At 40.5% G+C, this 16,883-nt stretch overlaps 1 protein-coding gene across 5 annotated transcripts in view; it reads left to right on the forward strand.

Annotated features, from left to right (window-relative positions):
- The window catches only part of KLHL32 (kelch like family member 32), a 240,785-nt gene that overhangs the window by 45,878 nt on the left and 178,024 nt on the right, over positions 1-16,883 (forward strand). For 4 of the 5 annotated variants that reach the window (XM_045084237.1, XM_045084238.1, XM_045084242.1 and 1 more), the window contains exon 3: positions 9,890-10,070. In XM_045084237.1, coding sequence (XP_044940172.1) covers positions 9,890-10,070 — 181 coding nt within the window. Of the gene's footprint in view, positions 1-9,889; positions 10,071-16,883 lie in introns of those variants that run through there. The other variant, XM_045084241.1, reaches the window with a different exon arrangement.

Raw genomic sequence — 16,883 nt, forward strand, 5'->3', positions numbered from 1 at the left:
GGATATCTCAAAGAAGGCATACTTCCATAAAGGTATATGATCACTATACTTTTGTATGACTATCATCCCCTTTAAAGCAGTCACTTTGGGGAGTGTGATATGTATTCTGAAAACACTCATAGCATTTTCCTTTAATAATTCCTTTAACAGATGTTTATTGAGCCAAGCACTGTACTTGATGGAGAAGATTGTTCCGTGAATAAAACAGATAAGCTTCCTGCCCTCATGAAATGTATATTCTTTGGGGGAAACAGATAGTAAGCAAATCATACCTAGTAACAATGCACATATAATTGGGAAAAGTGCTTTTGAAGGAAAAGTACAGGACTGATAGAATGAGGAAGCGTCATCCTAAAGAAGGCTCTATGATCTGGGATCTGAAGGATGGGATGGCTTGGGGAAATGTTCTGGAACAGGAAGGAGCTTGGCACATTCCCAAAACTGAGGGTGCAGTCAATAAGAAAGCAGAGGGCTTTTTTTTTTTTTTTTAAGATTTTATTTATTTATTTGACAGAGAGAGATCACAAGTAGGCAGAGAGGCAGGCAGAGAGAGAGAGGAGGAAGCAGGCTCCCTGCTGAGCAGAGAGCCCCATTTTTTTTTTTTTAATATTCTCAGTAGAGGCATGTCTCCATCATCCTCTGAGGAAACAGTCAGTAGGATCTTCAGAGCCAATAATAAGAGAAGTGTGAGACACAGGAAATACTTCTCTTTTTACGAATTAAGAGCTTGGTATGTCTATGAAATGAGGAGACCAGCTTTCTTCCACAACCCTGAAGCTATTAGAGTTGACCAGTTGCAAAAATACGTTTAGGAATGGAGGGACGCCTTGTGACAGCGGGTATAGCTCAGAGCCTGTTGCTTCAGATCGGTGATTCTCAGTGGGGGATGATTACGCTTCGGTGTACATTGTGCAGTATCTGCCACCATTTTTGGTGGTCCTTGGGGTTGGGGTGCTATTGACATCTACTAGGGAGCCTGTTAAACATCTTATAATATGCAGAACAACTCTGCATAGCAAAGAACGATCTGGTCCCAAATGTCAATGTGACTGAGGTTAAGAAATCCTGCTCTAGATCAGGCATCCAGCCAAAATAGCACGTAGAGACCATAGCACATAGAGACCGTGGTATCTGCCACCACCTCAGCCAAGTGGTTCATTTCTGGCTCTCAGGACCTATGTGCATTTGTCTCAAAGTTATTTTTTATTTTAAATCTTCTGTTTCTGATTTTATTGATCAATTCTGATCCCACTGCCATCTGTCCTCCACTTACACCATCATCTCCAGAGTGGTCTTTCCTTCTCTGCTGTGATGCAGACTTCTCCCTTCCCCATTTTCAAACTACCTTTGTGCCCTGAGGAACTCTCTCACCATGATTGTGTGTGCGGCTGGAACCCCTCCAACATCCTGAAAATCTCTTCGCACCTTGCTGACTTCACTGAGACCTGTCCTCTCCTGAGGTTCCACTTCCTTGTCACCCTGCCAAGGGTGACATTATTATCTCCTCCCATCTTGTGTATTTGGGGTCTGGGTAGAGAGATTGTTGTCTCCTGGGACAGTTTTGCTTCTCCATCCTTCCTCCTTGAGCTGGTTGTCTGAGAAGGCAACAGTAACGAAATCCAACAAAGATATGCTCATCCTGGTGCTCTTGGACTCCTCCCTCTCTCTCCTCTCCCGGTTGTCAGGGTCATTTCCCCTCATTTGCTGAGCACCTGGAACCCAGCTTACAGTGTTTTTTCCTCATCACAAACCCTTTACAGTTTCCCAGTATCCTCAGTGCTTGCATGGAGAATCTGTCCAACTTGGTGACCTGGGATCTTCAACCTGCTTATCTCCAAAAACTGTCTCCTAACGTTGAGCCATCCACTCCCACAGTCATACGTTGGACCTTGAACCCCTTGCTCTCAGGACCTATGTGCATTTGTCTCAAAGTTATTTTTTAGTAGTTGCTCTATTTCTGATCACCTCATCAGCCACTGGTTTACCTTCCCCCACTGTGGCTGTACTTTGACCTCTTTGCAATGTCTCATCTACTGGCCTTGCTACTTTCTACCAACCCATCATTCCCCCCACCCCGCCCCTTTTCCTCATTTCCCTTCTTATTCAGTTGAGAGTCTATGACTCTTTTGAATCCTTAATTTTTCTTGCTTCCTGCATTTTTGATCCATTTGACTAACAATATCCCAACCCAGATGAACCCAGGTATCCTTGTTTCCATGGCTACATTGTCCCGTGGAGATTAGTTCCACTAAATTTTCATATTCAATAAACCAAAAAAAAAAAAGGTGAGTTTTAATATGTTTATTTTTTTTTAAGATTTTATTTATTATTTATTTGCTAGAGAGCACAAGCAGGCAGAGAGGCAGGCAGAGAGAGAGGAAGGGAAGCAGGCTCCCTGCCGAGCAGAGAGACCCTGATACAGGGCTTGATCCCAGGACCCCGGCATCATGACTTGAGCCAAAGGCAGAGACTTTAACCCACCAAGCCCTCCAGGTGCCTGAGGAGTTTTGATGTTTCCGGTCCACCTGTTCCCTCCCTCCTGCTACTCAAAGGGCAGTCCTTTCCCACTGAGCCCAGCCATCCTGCTGTATTTTGAATTCTATCATTTTTTCTCTGGAACATTTAACTGTTGATTGTCTCTGAACTGTGTTCTAGAGACACAGGTGTGTTTTCCTACTTTCTCTATGTGGATGAGTCCCAGATTTACTCCTCTAGACGAATCTTTATCTAAGCTCCAGACCCTAGACCTGCCCCCACTACCCCCTCCCCCCCATCCCACCCCCCAGTCCTCAGGGTTTGAAGAATTAACATTCTGTGTGAGGGCCATGCTCCCTCCTACCTCAGGATCATACATAGGACTTGCTCTTCTTCCCCAATGGAAAACTCTTCTCTCCCCTTCTTGTCGCGGTAACTCACTCTCATCCTTCGTACCCCTCCCCCACCAGCCAGATTATTTGTGTAACTGCCTCGCTCAACCGAATGTTTTGCAAGGGTTGCTACCAAGTTTGGTTTGTTCACTGCTTTATCTCCAGTACCTAGCACACAGGACCTGGCATAGGTTAAATAAATGTTCGTTGAGTGAATGAATAAAGGGAGGAATGAAATGAAACCATTCATTTATCACTAAGTTCCTTTCTGTATAATCTTTAATACTTTTTAAACATTCCTTAAGCATATTGTGTCCTCGTTGCTTATTATTTTGACCATTGCTATTAGTTGTTTAGCATTCATTTGAAGGTATTTACAAATTTTAAAATGTTCTATAAAAAAGAAAATTGAGTTCCATTATGGCGTTAACAGCTCTCCCTCTTAAATAATAGGGCTGTTTTAATATTAATGTTTTTAATTGGTATAGAAATATTTTGACTGTGGAATTGAAGTGATTAGGGTATTCACCTGATAATTAATCAATAGATTGAATTGAGATAATCATGAATAATTTTAGTACTATCAGTTTTTTTTGTTCAAGCTTTTCTTTCTGATATAATGTATTTGAGAAATGAATCTCTTTATGCTACTTGACTGCATTTAATTTATAAGTATGTAATACCTTATTGGTGGCCTTACTTGGAAACTATTTGCATATTATTTGTATACCTAAATAGTAGGTATACATTGACACAGGAATTGACTTGAAATTTATTTTATTTTTCTTATTCTATTTTTAAAATTATGTTATGTTAGTTACCATACAGTACATCATTAGTTTTTGATGTAATGTTCCATGATTCACTGTTTGTGTGTAACACCCAGTGCTCCATGCAATACATGCCCTCCTTAATACCCATCACTGGGCTAACCCATCCCCCCACTCTCCTCCCCTCTAAAACCCTCAGTTTGTTTCCCGGAGTCATAATCTCTTGTGGTTCGTCCCCCTATGATTTCCTCCCCTTCATTTTTCCCTTCCTTCTCCTAATGTCCTCCATGTTATTCCTTATGTTCCACAAATAAGTGAAACCATATGATAATTGACTTACTCAGCTTTACTTATTTCACTAAGCAGAATCTCCTCCAGTTCCATCCATGTTGATGCAAAAGTTGGGTATTCATCCTTTCTGACAGCTAAGTAATATTCCATCACATATATGGACCACATCTTTCTTCTATTGAAGGGCATCTCACCTCTTTCCACAGTTTGGCTATTGTGGACATTGCTGCTATGAACACTGGGGGGCATGTGGCCCTTCTTTTCACTACATTTATATCTTTGGGGTAAATGCCTAGTACTGCAATTGCTGGGTCATATGGTAGCTCTATTTTTAACTTTTAACTTTGCACACTGTTTTCCAAAGTGGCTGTACCATCTTGCATTCCCACCAACATTGAAAGAGTGTTCCCCTATGTCCACAATCTTTCCAACATTTATCCTTTCTTGCCTTGTCAGTTTTGGGCATTCTAACTGGTATAAGGTGGTATCTCAATATGGGTTTGATTTGAATTTCCCTGATGGCTAATGATGATGAACATTTTTTCATGTGTCTGTGAGCCATATGTATGTCTTCTTTTGAGAAGTGTCTGTTCATGTCTTCTGCCCATTTTTTGACTTGATTATCTGTTTTTTGGGTGTTGAGTTTAAAAAGTTCTTTATAGATCTTGGATATCAGCCCTTTATCTGTAGTGTTATTTGCAAATATCTTCTCCCATTCTGTAGGTTGCCATTTGTTTTCTTGACTGTTTCCTTTGCTGTGTGGAAGCTTTTGATCTTGATGAAGTCCCAAAAGTTCATTTTTGCTTTTGTTTTCCTTACCTTTGGAGATGTGTCTTGAAAGAAGTTGCTGTGGCCAGTGTTGAGGAGATTACTGTCTATGTTCTCCTCTAGAATTTTGATGGATTCCTGTCTCACATTAAGGTCTTTCGTCCATTTAGATTTTATCTTTTTTATGGTCTAAGAGAACGATCAACTTAAAGATGGAAAAACATTCCATGCTCATGGATTGGAAGAATAAACATTGTCAAAATTTCTGCACTGCCCAGAGCAATCTATACTTTCAGTGCCATCCTGATCAAAATACCAATGACATTTTTCAGAGTGCTGAAACAAACAATCCTAAAATTTGTATGGAAATGTTGAAAAAGGAAAACAAAGCTGGGGGCCTCACGTTGCCTGATTTCAAGCTCTATTATAAAGCTGTGATCACTAAGACAGCATGGTACTGATATAAAAGCAGACACATAGACCAGTGGAAGAGAGTAGAGAGCCCAGATATGGACCCTCAACTCTATGGTCAACTAATCTTTGACAAAACAGGAAAGAATGTCCAATGGAAAAAAAGGTAGTCTCTTCAATAAATGGTGTTGGGAAAATTGAACAGTTATATACAGATGAATGAAACTCGACTATTCTCTTGTTCTCTCTTTCTCTCTTTTTAATGATTTTATTTATTTACTTGACAGAGACAGCAAGAGGGAGAACACAAGCTGGGGGAGTAGGGAGGGAGAGGTAGGCTTCCATTGAGCAGGGAACTGGATGTGGGGCTGGATCCCAGAACCCTGGGATTATGACATGAGACAAAGGCAGACGCTTAATGACTGAGCCACCCAGGTATCCCTGACTTGAAATTTAAAATCTGAAATGCAGATGTTTAAAAACCAGATAGCTGTTTTGGAATTTCCATCTTAAAAACTGACTAAATTCAGTCAAAATTTACTTTATGTGAATGAGACCCTGTGATATTTCTGTGATCAAAACGTTAACTCTATAGCTTAGAAGTAGTGATTTGCACTCTGGCAGAGCTTCCCTCAGAGTTGGGTGTACCACGTTATAAACATTGTGCTCTGCATTTGATTTCTCGGTTTTTGCCATCAATTCCAGAATGAAAGTTAAAGACTTGAAGTCATGAATAGTCCTGTTCCCTGAGAGCTCATTTATTTATCTTCCTGCTACTGAACGCTGACACATGGCCAATCAAATGCTCTCTGGCGTGCGGAAAAGAAAATCTGCTGCTCAGAGAGTCTGGGGCTTCCCCTGTTGTACCCACCAAGGCTGTGTCCTGTGAGACACAGGAACAGCCATGCTCCTCGGCAGCCAGATGGGATACCCCAAGCCCTTATTATTGTTCAGGTAGAAAAGAATGAGGGACTTGTATACTGTCTGATATGACCATAATGTGAACCATATATCTATAAAATGAAAAATTCTCAAGTAATTACATTTAAAAACAGTATAAGGAAACAGGTGAAATAAATTTCACTATATAGTTTATTTAACTCAGTATACCCAAATATTTTTATATTACCATGGAATCAATATATTGTGCATTCTTTTTTCATACTACAGCTGACATGGAGTGCATGAGGGCATGCATTGTATGCTTACAACACATCTCAATTTGCACTACCCACATTTCAAGTGGCCAATAACCCCCTGTAACTAGCGGCTATTGTATTGCACAGTGTAGTTCTAGGGGATTCCTCAGAGGAAAGACTATTGGGGTTGTCCTGGGGAAGCTAGGTCACCTTCTGCACTTACCGGTGAGTTTTAAGGTGGCAACATTGTTTCCCAGGATGATCTTTCCCAATTTTAGGACGACATCCAAATCCGTATACCCTGGGGTAATGTGCTTCATGTTTCATGTTTTTTGTTTGTTTTGCTTTGTTTTCAGTAGCTCAGGAAGTTTTAAGGATATCTTTTTCCTTTTTTCTTCATTGCTTTCCAAATAATGGAGGGACATTGTTGGAAAGTTGAGTGTGCTGATTTGTTATAAATTATAGATGTCAACAGGGCCATTTGCAAGCATGTATCTGCCCCTAATCTTGATTTAGACACAGTCCTTTATAGTCTCTGATTCACCTCCTCCCTCGTTTACAATCATTGCCCTCATGAGATGGGCCTGCCACTTTCCAGCTGTGTGCCGTGGTCACACATGCTTTAACATTTAGAGGGTTGAAGTCTTTTGCAGATTTATATCTGAGAGTTGAGTGGGAAGTTACTTCCAGAATACAATAAAGACTTGTTGATTAATTGACCTTTATTTCTTGCCAAATGTTGGAGTATTTGTTTCTGCTTTTAAAGATTCCTAACATATTGGTTCCAAAATATTTGGGATCTTGTGCCAAGTGTTGCCTTAAATATTTAGCATGTTGTTTTCTTGAAGCTTGACTATTTCAAGCCCAGCAGAATGATCCTGTGAAATTGTGCGGCATCACCATTGTTTCAGAGCCGAGCCCTTTATTCCTTGCCAAATTTCAGTTTACAGCTGCTCTTTCCCTGGTGAGATTTATTTCTTGTCAATAGATAACTGAAATGCAGATACTGATTCAATCTTGATAATAAGGACACGAATTGTGGCACTATATTTGGAAAATGAGTAAGGAAACAATTTAAGGCAATTATTTTAACAGATTCTATTGTTCCACTAAAAATGAAATTTTAAAATACATTTATTTCACTTTTAAGGTGATATTAAAAGAGAGAAAAGTAATAAGTGTTTCAAATAAATTTGCAATAAGTATTTCAAAGAAATGAGTAATAATTAGAATCTGGTTGTCTATATTCAAACTTATCTTAGTTCCAGTGCAAAGATACATATTTTTGAAGCCTCATTTCAGATCTTACTTATCTCTATGTCATGTTATTATCCTTTAAAAAGATAATAACATGTATATTCTTTTTAAAAGGCAACTTTGATTTTGGGATAACTATGCATACTATAAATATAAAGTTAATATGGACTTTGTGATTTCCTCCCCACCCCCGGCAGTCAGAGATTTTTGAGATTTTCTTCACAGTTTATCACTGTTTCTTTTTTTTTTCTTTCTGTCTTTCTTTTTTTTTTTTTTTAAAGCGGGAAGGGGAATTACATTATTGTGTTCTTGGCGACAGGTTCTCAAAATGCCTGATCTTGGACCTTTGGTTTTCTTATCTGTAGAACAGAGATAAGAATAGTGCCTGCCTCACAGCGTTGTTAGGATGATTAAGTGAATTAATAATTATAAATCACTAAGAATACTTCATGGAACATGGGAAGTTGTTTGTGAAATATATAAAAATGTCATCCTTTTAAGAAAGATTTTTCAAAAAACTATCCTAAAGCTTTCCTTTAGCTTTAGATAGGAGATTTCCTTTTCCTTTAGATATGATATTTCTGTTACTATTCTATTTCCTTATTTCTTTAATTGAGGGAGGCTAATTCAGCTGCATTCCAGGCTTTGCATAGAAATTTGTATTAAAAAGTTACTTATGCTTCTGAACGTGCTTTTTAGTTACCTGATTTTAAATGTCTGCCAATAGCTGGAGCCGCTAGATGAATATTCGATGACAGTAACCATTTCAAAACTCACTGCTGCATTTCAACTGAAAATAATCCTCCCACCTTCCCACGAGAACTTCCTATATCATCACCTCCTGTCAAGTTTTTTTTTTTTTCTTTTTTACTTTCTTCAGTAATTCTGACATTTCTGAGGCTCCCAGTCAGAGATGTCCAGTAAAGCTTACGGGCCTGTACTCTGGGTTTCACGGGAAGCATTTTGTTCACCGGAAGGTGGTAGTCTGGGTTAAAGGGTAGTTCACCAGCCAACTGGCACCAGTGGCTGGGCAGAGCTTTGTTCAATAAACTAACCAAGCACACTAGGCCAGTGGGGACTCCCTGGCTCCCGTGAGTAGCTCTTTCACACTGAGAGGGAAGAACTGGGTGCTGGAGTTGTCAGGATAGGAGACACGATGCTTAGTCATCCCTGTGGTACTTCCCTCAGCTCTGAGAAGAGTCCAGAGGCCAGAAGCAGAGCTTGATGGCCCTTGTTCTCATTCTGTGAGTAACGTGTGACCGGTGCAGCTCACCCTTCCTTCTGATGCTAGTTCTGAGATTTTAGAGTGCTATGGAGACTATTCATAGATCTAGGCTGGAGTTGTTCATTGCTATCTACACATTTATGTGTGTTATGTGTTTATGGCATCACTTCCACATTATTTTGGCAAGATCCGGAGTTTCACTTAGGAGTTCTAAAAGGACACAGGATGACTATTTTAAAATGGGCTAAGGAGTGAAGGGCTAAATTTCCACAATGAGTAAATTTAGCAATTTCAAAAAATAGAACAGAAAATAAAATTGTATAGTCTTCCCTAAATATAGTACAATGACCACATGCAGAGATTGAAGGCTATAATATAGGTATATTTTACTTTCAGCCTTAGATTTTTTTTTTCTTTTACCGTGACATTTCTCTTGATGTTCTCCTGTGGTACCTAATTTCCCAAGTTTAGTAATCATCTGCCATGGTTTAAATAATTGCCTTTTACACGGAATGGTCAGTGGCAGCCCTTTCTTTTATAAGCAACATTTACTCAGTATTGTTTTGTGTATTTATGTTATTACATTATATACTAATGTAGTATTGTCCTCTGTGGGGACACAACTTCCTTTACGTCTAGTGAGTCTCATAGGTCATGTGGATTCTGTGCTAGATCAGTGCATGGTGGTGATGATGTTCTGAGCTTGCATGAACCCCACACGTGGTACAAAGCTAGGGAAGAGAGTTGATGGGGGGAGTCATAGAAAAGAAAGAGTCACATAGGTACGCACATCCAGATACACATCCAGAGAAAGCCCTGCCCTCAGAGACATATATGTTTTGAGGGGACAGAGGCCCAGAAGCACAATCCCACAGACACGGTCCAATACACAGACAGAGATGAACACACACCAAAACATAGATTCAGAAAGACAGGCACTAGAAGGAAAGAGAAAGGCACCTGAGGAGGTGAGGAAAAGAGAGAATTAGAGAAAAGGAAGGCCAGAGAAGAGTAGAGAGAAGGAAGTGGGACAAAAAGGTCCCTTTCCTATGGTGAGCTGGGATCTGCACCCCCCACACTGGTGCTGGAGGTGTGAGGTCGCAGGGGGGCGGCAGGGGCTGGCGAGAGGAAGCGTGTTGATGTGATTGCTCTCTTCCCTAGTATTCAAGAAATGCTGACGGGCCAGAGGCTCTGCCACTCGGAATCTCACAATGATAGTGTCCTGGCCGCGCTGAATCAGCAGAGAAGTGACGGCATCCTCTGTGACATCACCCTCATTGCTGAGGAACAGAAATTCCATGCTCACAAGGCAGTCCTAGCAGCATGCAGCGACTATTTCCGGGTAAGCTGGGGTAGTTTGTTTTTTTCTGTGAAGGTGCCGACACAAGAAGGATGACAAAGTTTCCCGAAGTGGCATGCAACCACCAGTCAGTTTGATAGCCGTCCCCACACCTGTGAATGTTGGGGACCCTTCTGGGGCAGAACGAGATTGGGGTTCTGGTGCGATCCTCCTGGAGGCTGGCTCCCTGGATGTCCCCTCTAGTGGAGAGCAGACTTCGCATCCGAGCCGAGGGCTGTTGGATACCATCCCACAGTAAAGCAGTGTGGCATAGTAGTGCCCCATGATGGGGGTGTGAACTGGGGGAGGGCATGTTTCTGGATTTAGGACCAGAGGGACCATCTGTAAAACAGTTTGTTAAAATTTAAAATGCCCATAAATACATGTGGTGTTTCTGACTTTTTATTTTCTGCGCATGTTCTTGTCTTAGTGCTTTCCAACGATTTGCTCCAGAGAGAGAGATACAATTGGCCTAATGGCCTTTTATGGTTGATAAGTGTGTTGCTGAAGGCATGTGGTCTTGTTCAGTAGAACTTCAGAGCTTGATTTTCAGTGGCTAATGAGATAATGGTGATATGTTTGTTGCTTTATATTATTTTATTTCATTTTAATTCCAGTACAGTTAGCATACAGCGTTATATTATTTTCAGGCATACAGTCTAGGAATTCATCATTTTCATACAACACCTGGTACCCATCACAGGTGCCCTCCTTAATCCCCATCACCCATTTCACCCATCTCTCACCCACCTCCCCTCTGGTGACCAGTAGGTTTGTTCTCAATAGTTAAGGGTTTGTTTCTTGATTTGTCTCTTTTTCTCCCCCTCCCCCTGATCATTTGCTTATTTCTTATGTTCCACATTTGAGTGAAATCGTATGGTATTTGTCTTTCTCCGACTGACTTATTTCACTTAGCATTGTAGTCTTTAGCTCCATTCATGTCTCTACATGTTTATGGTTATTTCAGAGATTAAAATAGACAGGATGTTTATAGCTAGCTAAATGTCATTTATTTAGTACTTACTATGATTTAAGTGGTAGAAAAAGAACTTTTTATACAAAGCTCATATAAATGAGAATAAAAATTAATTGTGATTTTTAAAAAAATTTCTCTTACCAAGGTCTTAAAATGCTCCAGAAAACCAACTTAGGCCCATGAGTAATTTGTAAGTTTGATTTGTATAATTCCAATAAAAATCTTGGTTTTGATGTCTAAGAGATACTATCAGCTACACTCAGTTGCCAACCATCAGTTAGACAGAATTTTCAAAGATGCCAAATCATAAAAGAAAGTCTTTTTTTAAAGTGTTTTAAATATGATGAAACCTAATACTGTAGAGGATCAAGAGGGAAGTAGTTAAAATGTCTATAAATAAAGAGTAGGGATTTAATCTTCAACTGCAGAAATGAAGCAGAATATCTGAAAAGTGACCTTTAAGGTGTGTTGATACAATGTTTCATTTTCTACACTCACACTTTGTCAGGTATTCATCTTCCAGAAAGGTTATATATAATTCAGGGGACTTTCAAACAACGTACTCTGTGGTGTTCTATATAACACAGGCACTTTATATAATAATATAATATACTAAGTTTTTTTTCCTATAGACTATAATGTAGTCCTGCTGTTACTTAGCCTCTGCCAGTTAGCTTTTTAATTTAACTTTGGGAAATGGTTTGATTTTGTGCCTGTGTGTATGTGAGAGAGAAAGCATGTAAGAGCCCGTCACTTGTTGGCCTTTAACAGTGTTTGATGCTACTCCCAGCTTTCGTCTCTTCCACCACAATGCCCGATACTCTGAGAGAGTGCCTCCTTTATAACACCTGTGGCACAAAGCTCCTGAAGATAGCGTTATTATTCCCATGATGCAGATAAGGAAACTGAAGTACAGTTTGTTTTTTTTTTTTTTTTTAAAGATTTTATACATTTACTTGACCAAGGGAGAGAGAGAGAGTGCACAAGCCAGGAGAGCTGCAGGCAGAGGGAGAGGGAGAAGCAGACTCCCCATGGAGCAGGGGGCCCAGACTCAGAGATCGATCCCAGGAACCTGGGATCATGACGGCGAAAGGCAGATGCTTAAACAGTTGAACCACCCAGACACCCCCTGAAGTTCAATATGTTTAAATGATCCACCCAAGATCATTAGGTGAAATGATTGTCAGATCTTAGGTGAAAGAATTGCTTATCGCACAACATGTTTCCTGGAGCACCGAATTATGCTTTTTCCCTTTCACCATGTGCCCTGCTAGGTTCACACACAGTTCCTGTAAGCTCATAGTCTGCCTGTGAGATGAAAATTAAGTGGCTTTTATAGTGAGTGTTCAGATGGAGAAACCAAAACAAAGCTGGAACAGTTGGTACCTCCAGCTCTTTTCGAGGCACAGTATTGAGTGCTGGAGTTACCGTATTTAACCAGATGTATGCCGAGCCCTGTGGCATTTGTGATACAGATATTGTACCAGAAGTAGTTTTTGCCTTGTCCTCTGCCCCGTTTGTTAAATTTTGTCACATAACAAACCACTTCAAAACCTAGGCGCTGAATAGTTTCTCCGTCAGTCAGCTCTACTGATCAATGCTGGATTCATTCTCACATCAGCAGTTAACTGGACTGTTGGCTGGAGGTTGTATGACCTGAATTGGCCTTGTTCACATGCCTGGTGATTGTGAGGCTCTTGGCTGAGGTGGTAGGGGACACTGGGCACATATTTCTCACAAATAGGCTAGGCTGTGCTTTTTCACTTGACAACTAAATTCTAAAAACAGCCAGCAAGAGGGTAAGCCTCAGTGTATAGGTACTTTTCTTTCTCTCTCTCTCTCTCTCTCTTTTTTAAAAGATTTTATTTATTTATTAGACAGAGAGAGACCAGTAAGAGAGGGAACACAAACAGAGGGAGTGAGAGAGGGAGAAGCAGGCTTCCCGCTGAGCAGGGAGCGCGATGAAGGTCTTGATCCCAGGACCCTGGGACCATGCCCTGAGCTGAAGGCAGCTGCTTAACGACTGAGCCAACCAGGCATCCCTCAATGTATAGGTACTTTTCTGTCTTCTATTTGTGTCATGTTTTCTGATGTCCCTTTGGCCAAGGAAGTTACATGGCCGAGCCTAGAGTCAGTGTAAGAGGTATACCAAAGGGCAGAGATGCAGAAAGGGAATGAATTTGTTGCCATTTCTGCAGCCTCCTGCTTTCAAGGACTGTCAAGACTGAGATTAACTGGCTTAATCAAGCCAGCAAGTTAGCCTAACACAGTTTCTTAGATGCTGGTAGAAGACATGAGACTCCAAAGTCAGAGACAGAGGACAGGTTATGACTCACAGTAACAGGAGTCTATGACTCTCAGCTTATTTGCACCTATTCCCTGAGCCTCTGTTCCCACAGGTGACATGAAGAGGGCGTTTCCATTACTGCACACAAAATGGACTGCCTTACCAGAGAGCATCACTGAGTTCAAGAAACCCAAAGCTTGTATAATGTTTGGGAAACATGTCTGTTTTTGTTGTTGTTGTTGTTGTTCTGGAAGGACACATTATTATACTAGACTGTGAGCATGCCTACCTTTGCTCTGTAAAGAGACATCGTATCTTCCAGGATTGTGAGCAAAACTGCCCTTTATACCTAGAAGAAACACCATGCTGAGTTCCAGAGCTGTGTGTTATAGAAATATCCTTGAAAAGAGAGTTTAGAACAAAGGACAGTCAGTGCCTCACTCACAATGTGTGCAAAAATACAAGAGACCTATGCAGAATTGTCTTCCAATAACCACATGCCCTAACCTAGAATTAATGTTTGTTTCCCTTGTGTCTTATGCTCTACCACACTGAAACACCTGGAAACAGTATCCTGCTTTAGTAATTTCTGTACCTCTCACAGTGCTTATAATGTTGCTTCAGGCTTAGTGCTTAATAAATATTTATTAAGTGGATGAGGCAATGTTTTCTAATTGTCATAGAATTCCATGTTTATTTCAATTCTTAATATCCCAGATATTAAAAAAATATGCAAATTATTGATGGATTTTTCTTTCTAGTGTAATCTGTTCTAATTAATGAAGTACCTTCCTATAAATTAGACTTTGGTACTTTGTCCTTTGACATCTGGTGGATTATTCTGAATCAAAATTGCTTTGATTCAGGAAAGGAAGTACTTCAAGAGTGAGACAGCCCGAGTTTTGACGTAAATGCTTCTTTACATCAATCTGAGAGTTATTGCCAGACTTCCTTGCTTAAAATATAAATAATGAGCCATTGAGCACAAAGTAATGTAGTTTCCTGTGATTATCAAACTTTTAAAAGAAAAAGTGAAAACACTTTTCAGCCAAGTAATGATGATTTTTAAAAAATAAAAATTAGGCTTAGTATCCTCAGTGTAGGCATAACATGACAATAGTCAAATGCTATTAACCAATTCAGACCAGGGACTTCCTTTGTGAGTGGAAGCCGGGGCAGAAGGAAGAAAGGGAAGAGCTTCTGAGTCAGGTCTGTGTTTGAATATAGCAGCAGGGACAGTCTCTCTGTTGGCCATTGTTGCCCAGTGTCCAGCTAATAGATCCTATTCTACTTAGTATCTCTTGGTTATTAATCCTCTTTACTCCCTCTTCTCTAAGCCTAGGTGAGTCATCTTCCTTCTGTGAATCTGTATTTTTTCACTGTCAGTTGGTGATCATAAAGCACAACTCTTAGAATGGCTGGATGTAGAGACTTAAATGAGATAAAGTACATAATGCACTGAGTACTGTCTCTGACGCACAGTAGATTTTCAATGAACATAGCTGTCTCACTCCTTGCACTAACCCGAGAGTCCTGGTCATGCTCTGCCTAGCTACTTGGGGGAAGAGGTAACAGTTTATCTTTTGGGGTTCACCTGGTTGCAGACTTGCTCACCTTTTGATGGGTCCGAATCACTTTTTGGCCCTATCCTTTTCCATCTTTTCATTTTCTGAATCTGACACCTCCTTCCTTCTTACTTACAACTTTCCAGTGGCCATCTAACTTTTCTCCTCTATCATTGTTCCTTTGCAAACCACTGTGCAAATGACTGTGTGGTTAGCTTTCACTTCCCTGCTCAGATCTTCCAGAGTTCCTCACTTGCACATTTGCAGACTCCCGGCGTGGTGTGCCTTCGTGCTACGTCCTTATCATCCATCTTCATCTTTGTTCCCCCATCTGTTCATTTGAGGTCGCAGCCATGCTGTTCTCCAGACATACTTCATTGTACCTGAGGGTCTTTCTACTTCTCATCTTTGCTAAAAGCCATTCTTTCCATGATACCCCCCTATTCACCTTAGTTTACTCTGTCCATCTTCCAAGGTTTATCAAAACTAGCCAGTGTGAAGTTTTTCCTGCAGCCTTATCCTGCCCACCCTCATATTCAGAGCCCCCCCTTTTCAGAAACCTTAAAACTGTAGCTTGTCTTTCTCAAGGAATTAAAGATCAACAGAATGAAATGACAGCCTATGGAACAGGAGTAAATATTTACATAGCTATCTGTTAAGGCATTAATAGCTGAAATATATAAGGAACTCATGTGACTCAATAACAAAACAAAAAAACAAAAAACAACCAAACCAACTCAAAATAAATACTGTGAAGAAGTGGGCAAAGGATCTGAGTAGACATTTTTCCAAAGAAGATATGCAAATGGCCCACAGGTACATGAGCACGAACAGCTACAAGCTCAACATCACTAATCATCAGGGAAATGCAAGTCAAACCACAAGGATATATCACCTCATACCTGTTATGATGCCTGTTACCTAGACAAGAAATAACAGGTGTTGGTGAAGATGTGGAGAAAAGGGAACCCTCCCACACTGCCGGCAGGAATGTAAATTGGTGCAGCTACCATAGAAATCGATATGGAGCTTCCTCAAAAAACTAAAAAAATAGAATTACCATATGATCCAATGACCCCACATCTAATTATATATTGAAAGGAAATAAAATCAGGATCTTGAAGGGATACATCTCATGTTCTTTGCAGCATTATTCATAATAGGAAAGATATGGAAACAGCATAAGCGTCTGTCCACAGATGAATAAAGAAAATGTAGTGTGTGTGTGTGTGTGTGTGTGTGTGTGTGTGTAGCTATGAGGAGGAAGGAAATCCTGTTATTTGTAAAAACATGGATGAACCATTAGCATTATGCAAGGTGAAACAAGAGAGAGAAAGACAAATATTGTATGACTTCAGTTGACAGAAACAGAGGGTAGAGTGGTAGTTGCCAGGGGCAGGGAGTGGGAGAAATGGGGATCCGTTGGCAAAGGGTGTACACTTCCAGTTATGAGATGTGTATGCTCTGGGGACTTAGTTACAGCATGGTGGCTAGAGTTAACAATATTGTATCATGGACTTGGAAGTTGCTAAAAGAGTAGATCTTTCATATGCTAACCACACACATGTGTGTGCGCGCACACTCATATATACATGCAGGAAAAGGGAATTGTGAGCTGATGAATATGTTAACTAACTGTGGTAATCATTTTGCAGTATATGTATATACTAAATCATCACATTGTTTACTTTAAATGTACACAGTATCGATGTCGATTAGATCTCAAAGCTGGGAAATTCCTTTAAAAGGAGCTAAGATTATGTGTCATGTGTTGGTTCACTAAGAACCTCTTGGAGAGGGCCTGTGGTTGGGTGAAGACTTGTCAAGTCCACCAAAGTGTTATTGAATGAAGTTGAATGAGGCCCAAGGTGAACTTAGGGCCTTGTGATCTGGACTGTGAGAGGTTGGGGGAGGCAGCCCCTTATTCTCCTACCTCTGGCAGCCCTTCTGACTGGGGACGCAGACGTTGTAGGGCCCCAGTGTGGGCA

Source organism: Mustela putorius, unplaced genomic scaffold, assembly GCF_011764305.1.
Source record: "Mustela putorius furo isolate JIRA1106 unplaced genomic scaffold, ASM1176430v1.1 tig00000759_pilon_pilon_pilon, whole genome shotgun sequence".
NCBI classification, from domain to species: domain Eukaryota; kingdom Metazoa; phylum Chordata; class Mammalia; order Carnivora; family Mustelidae; genus Mustela; species Mustela putorius.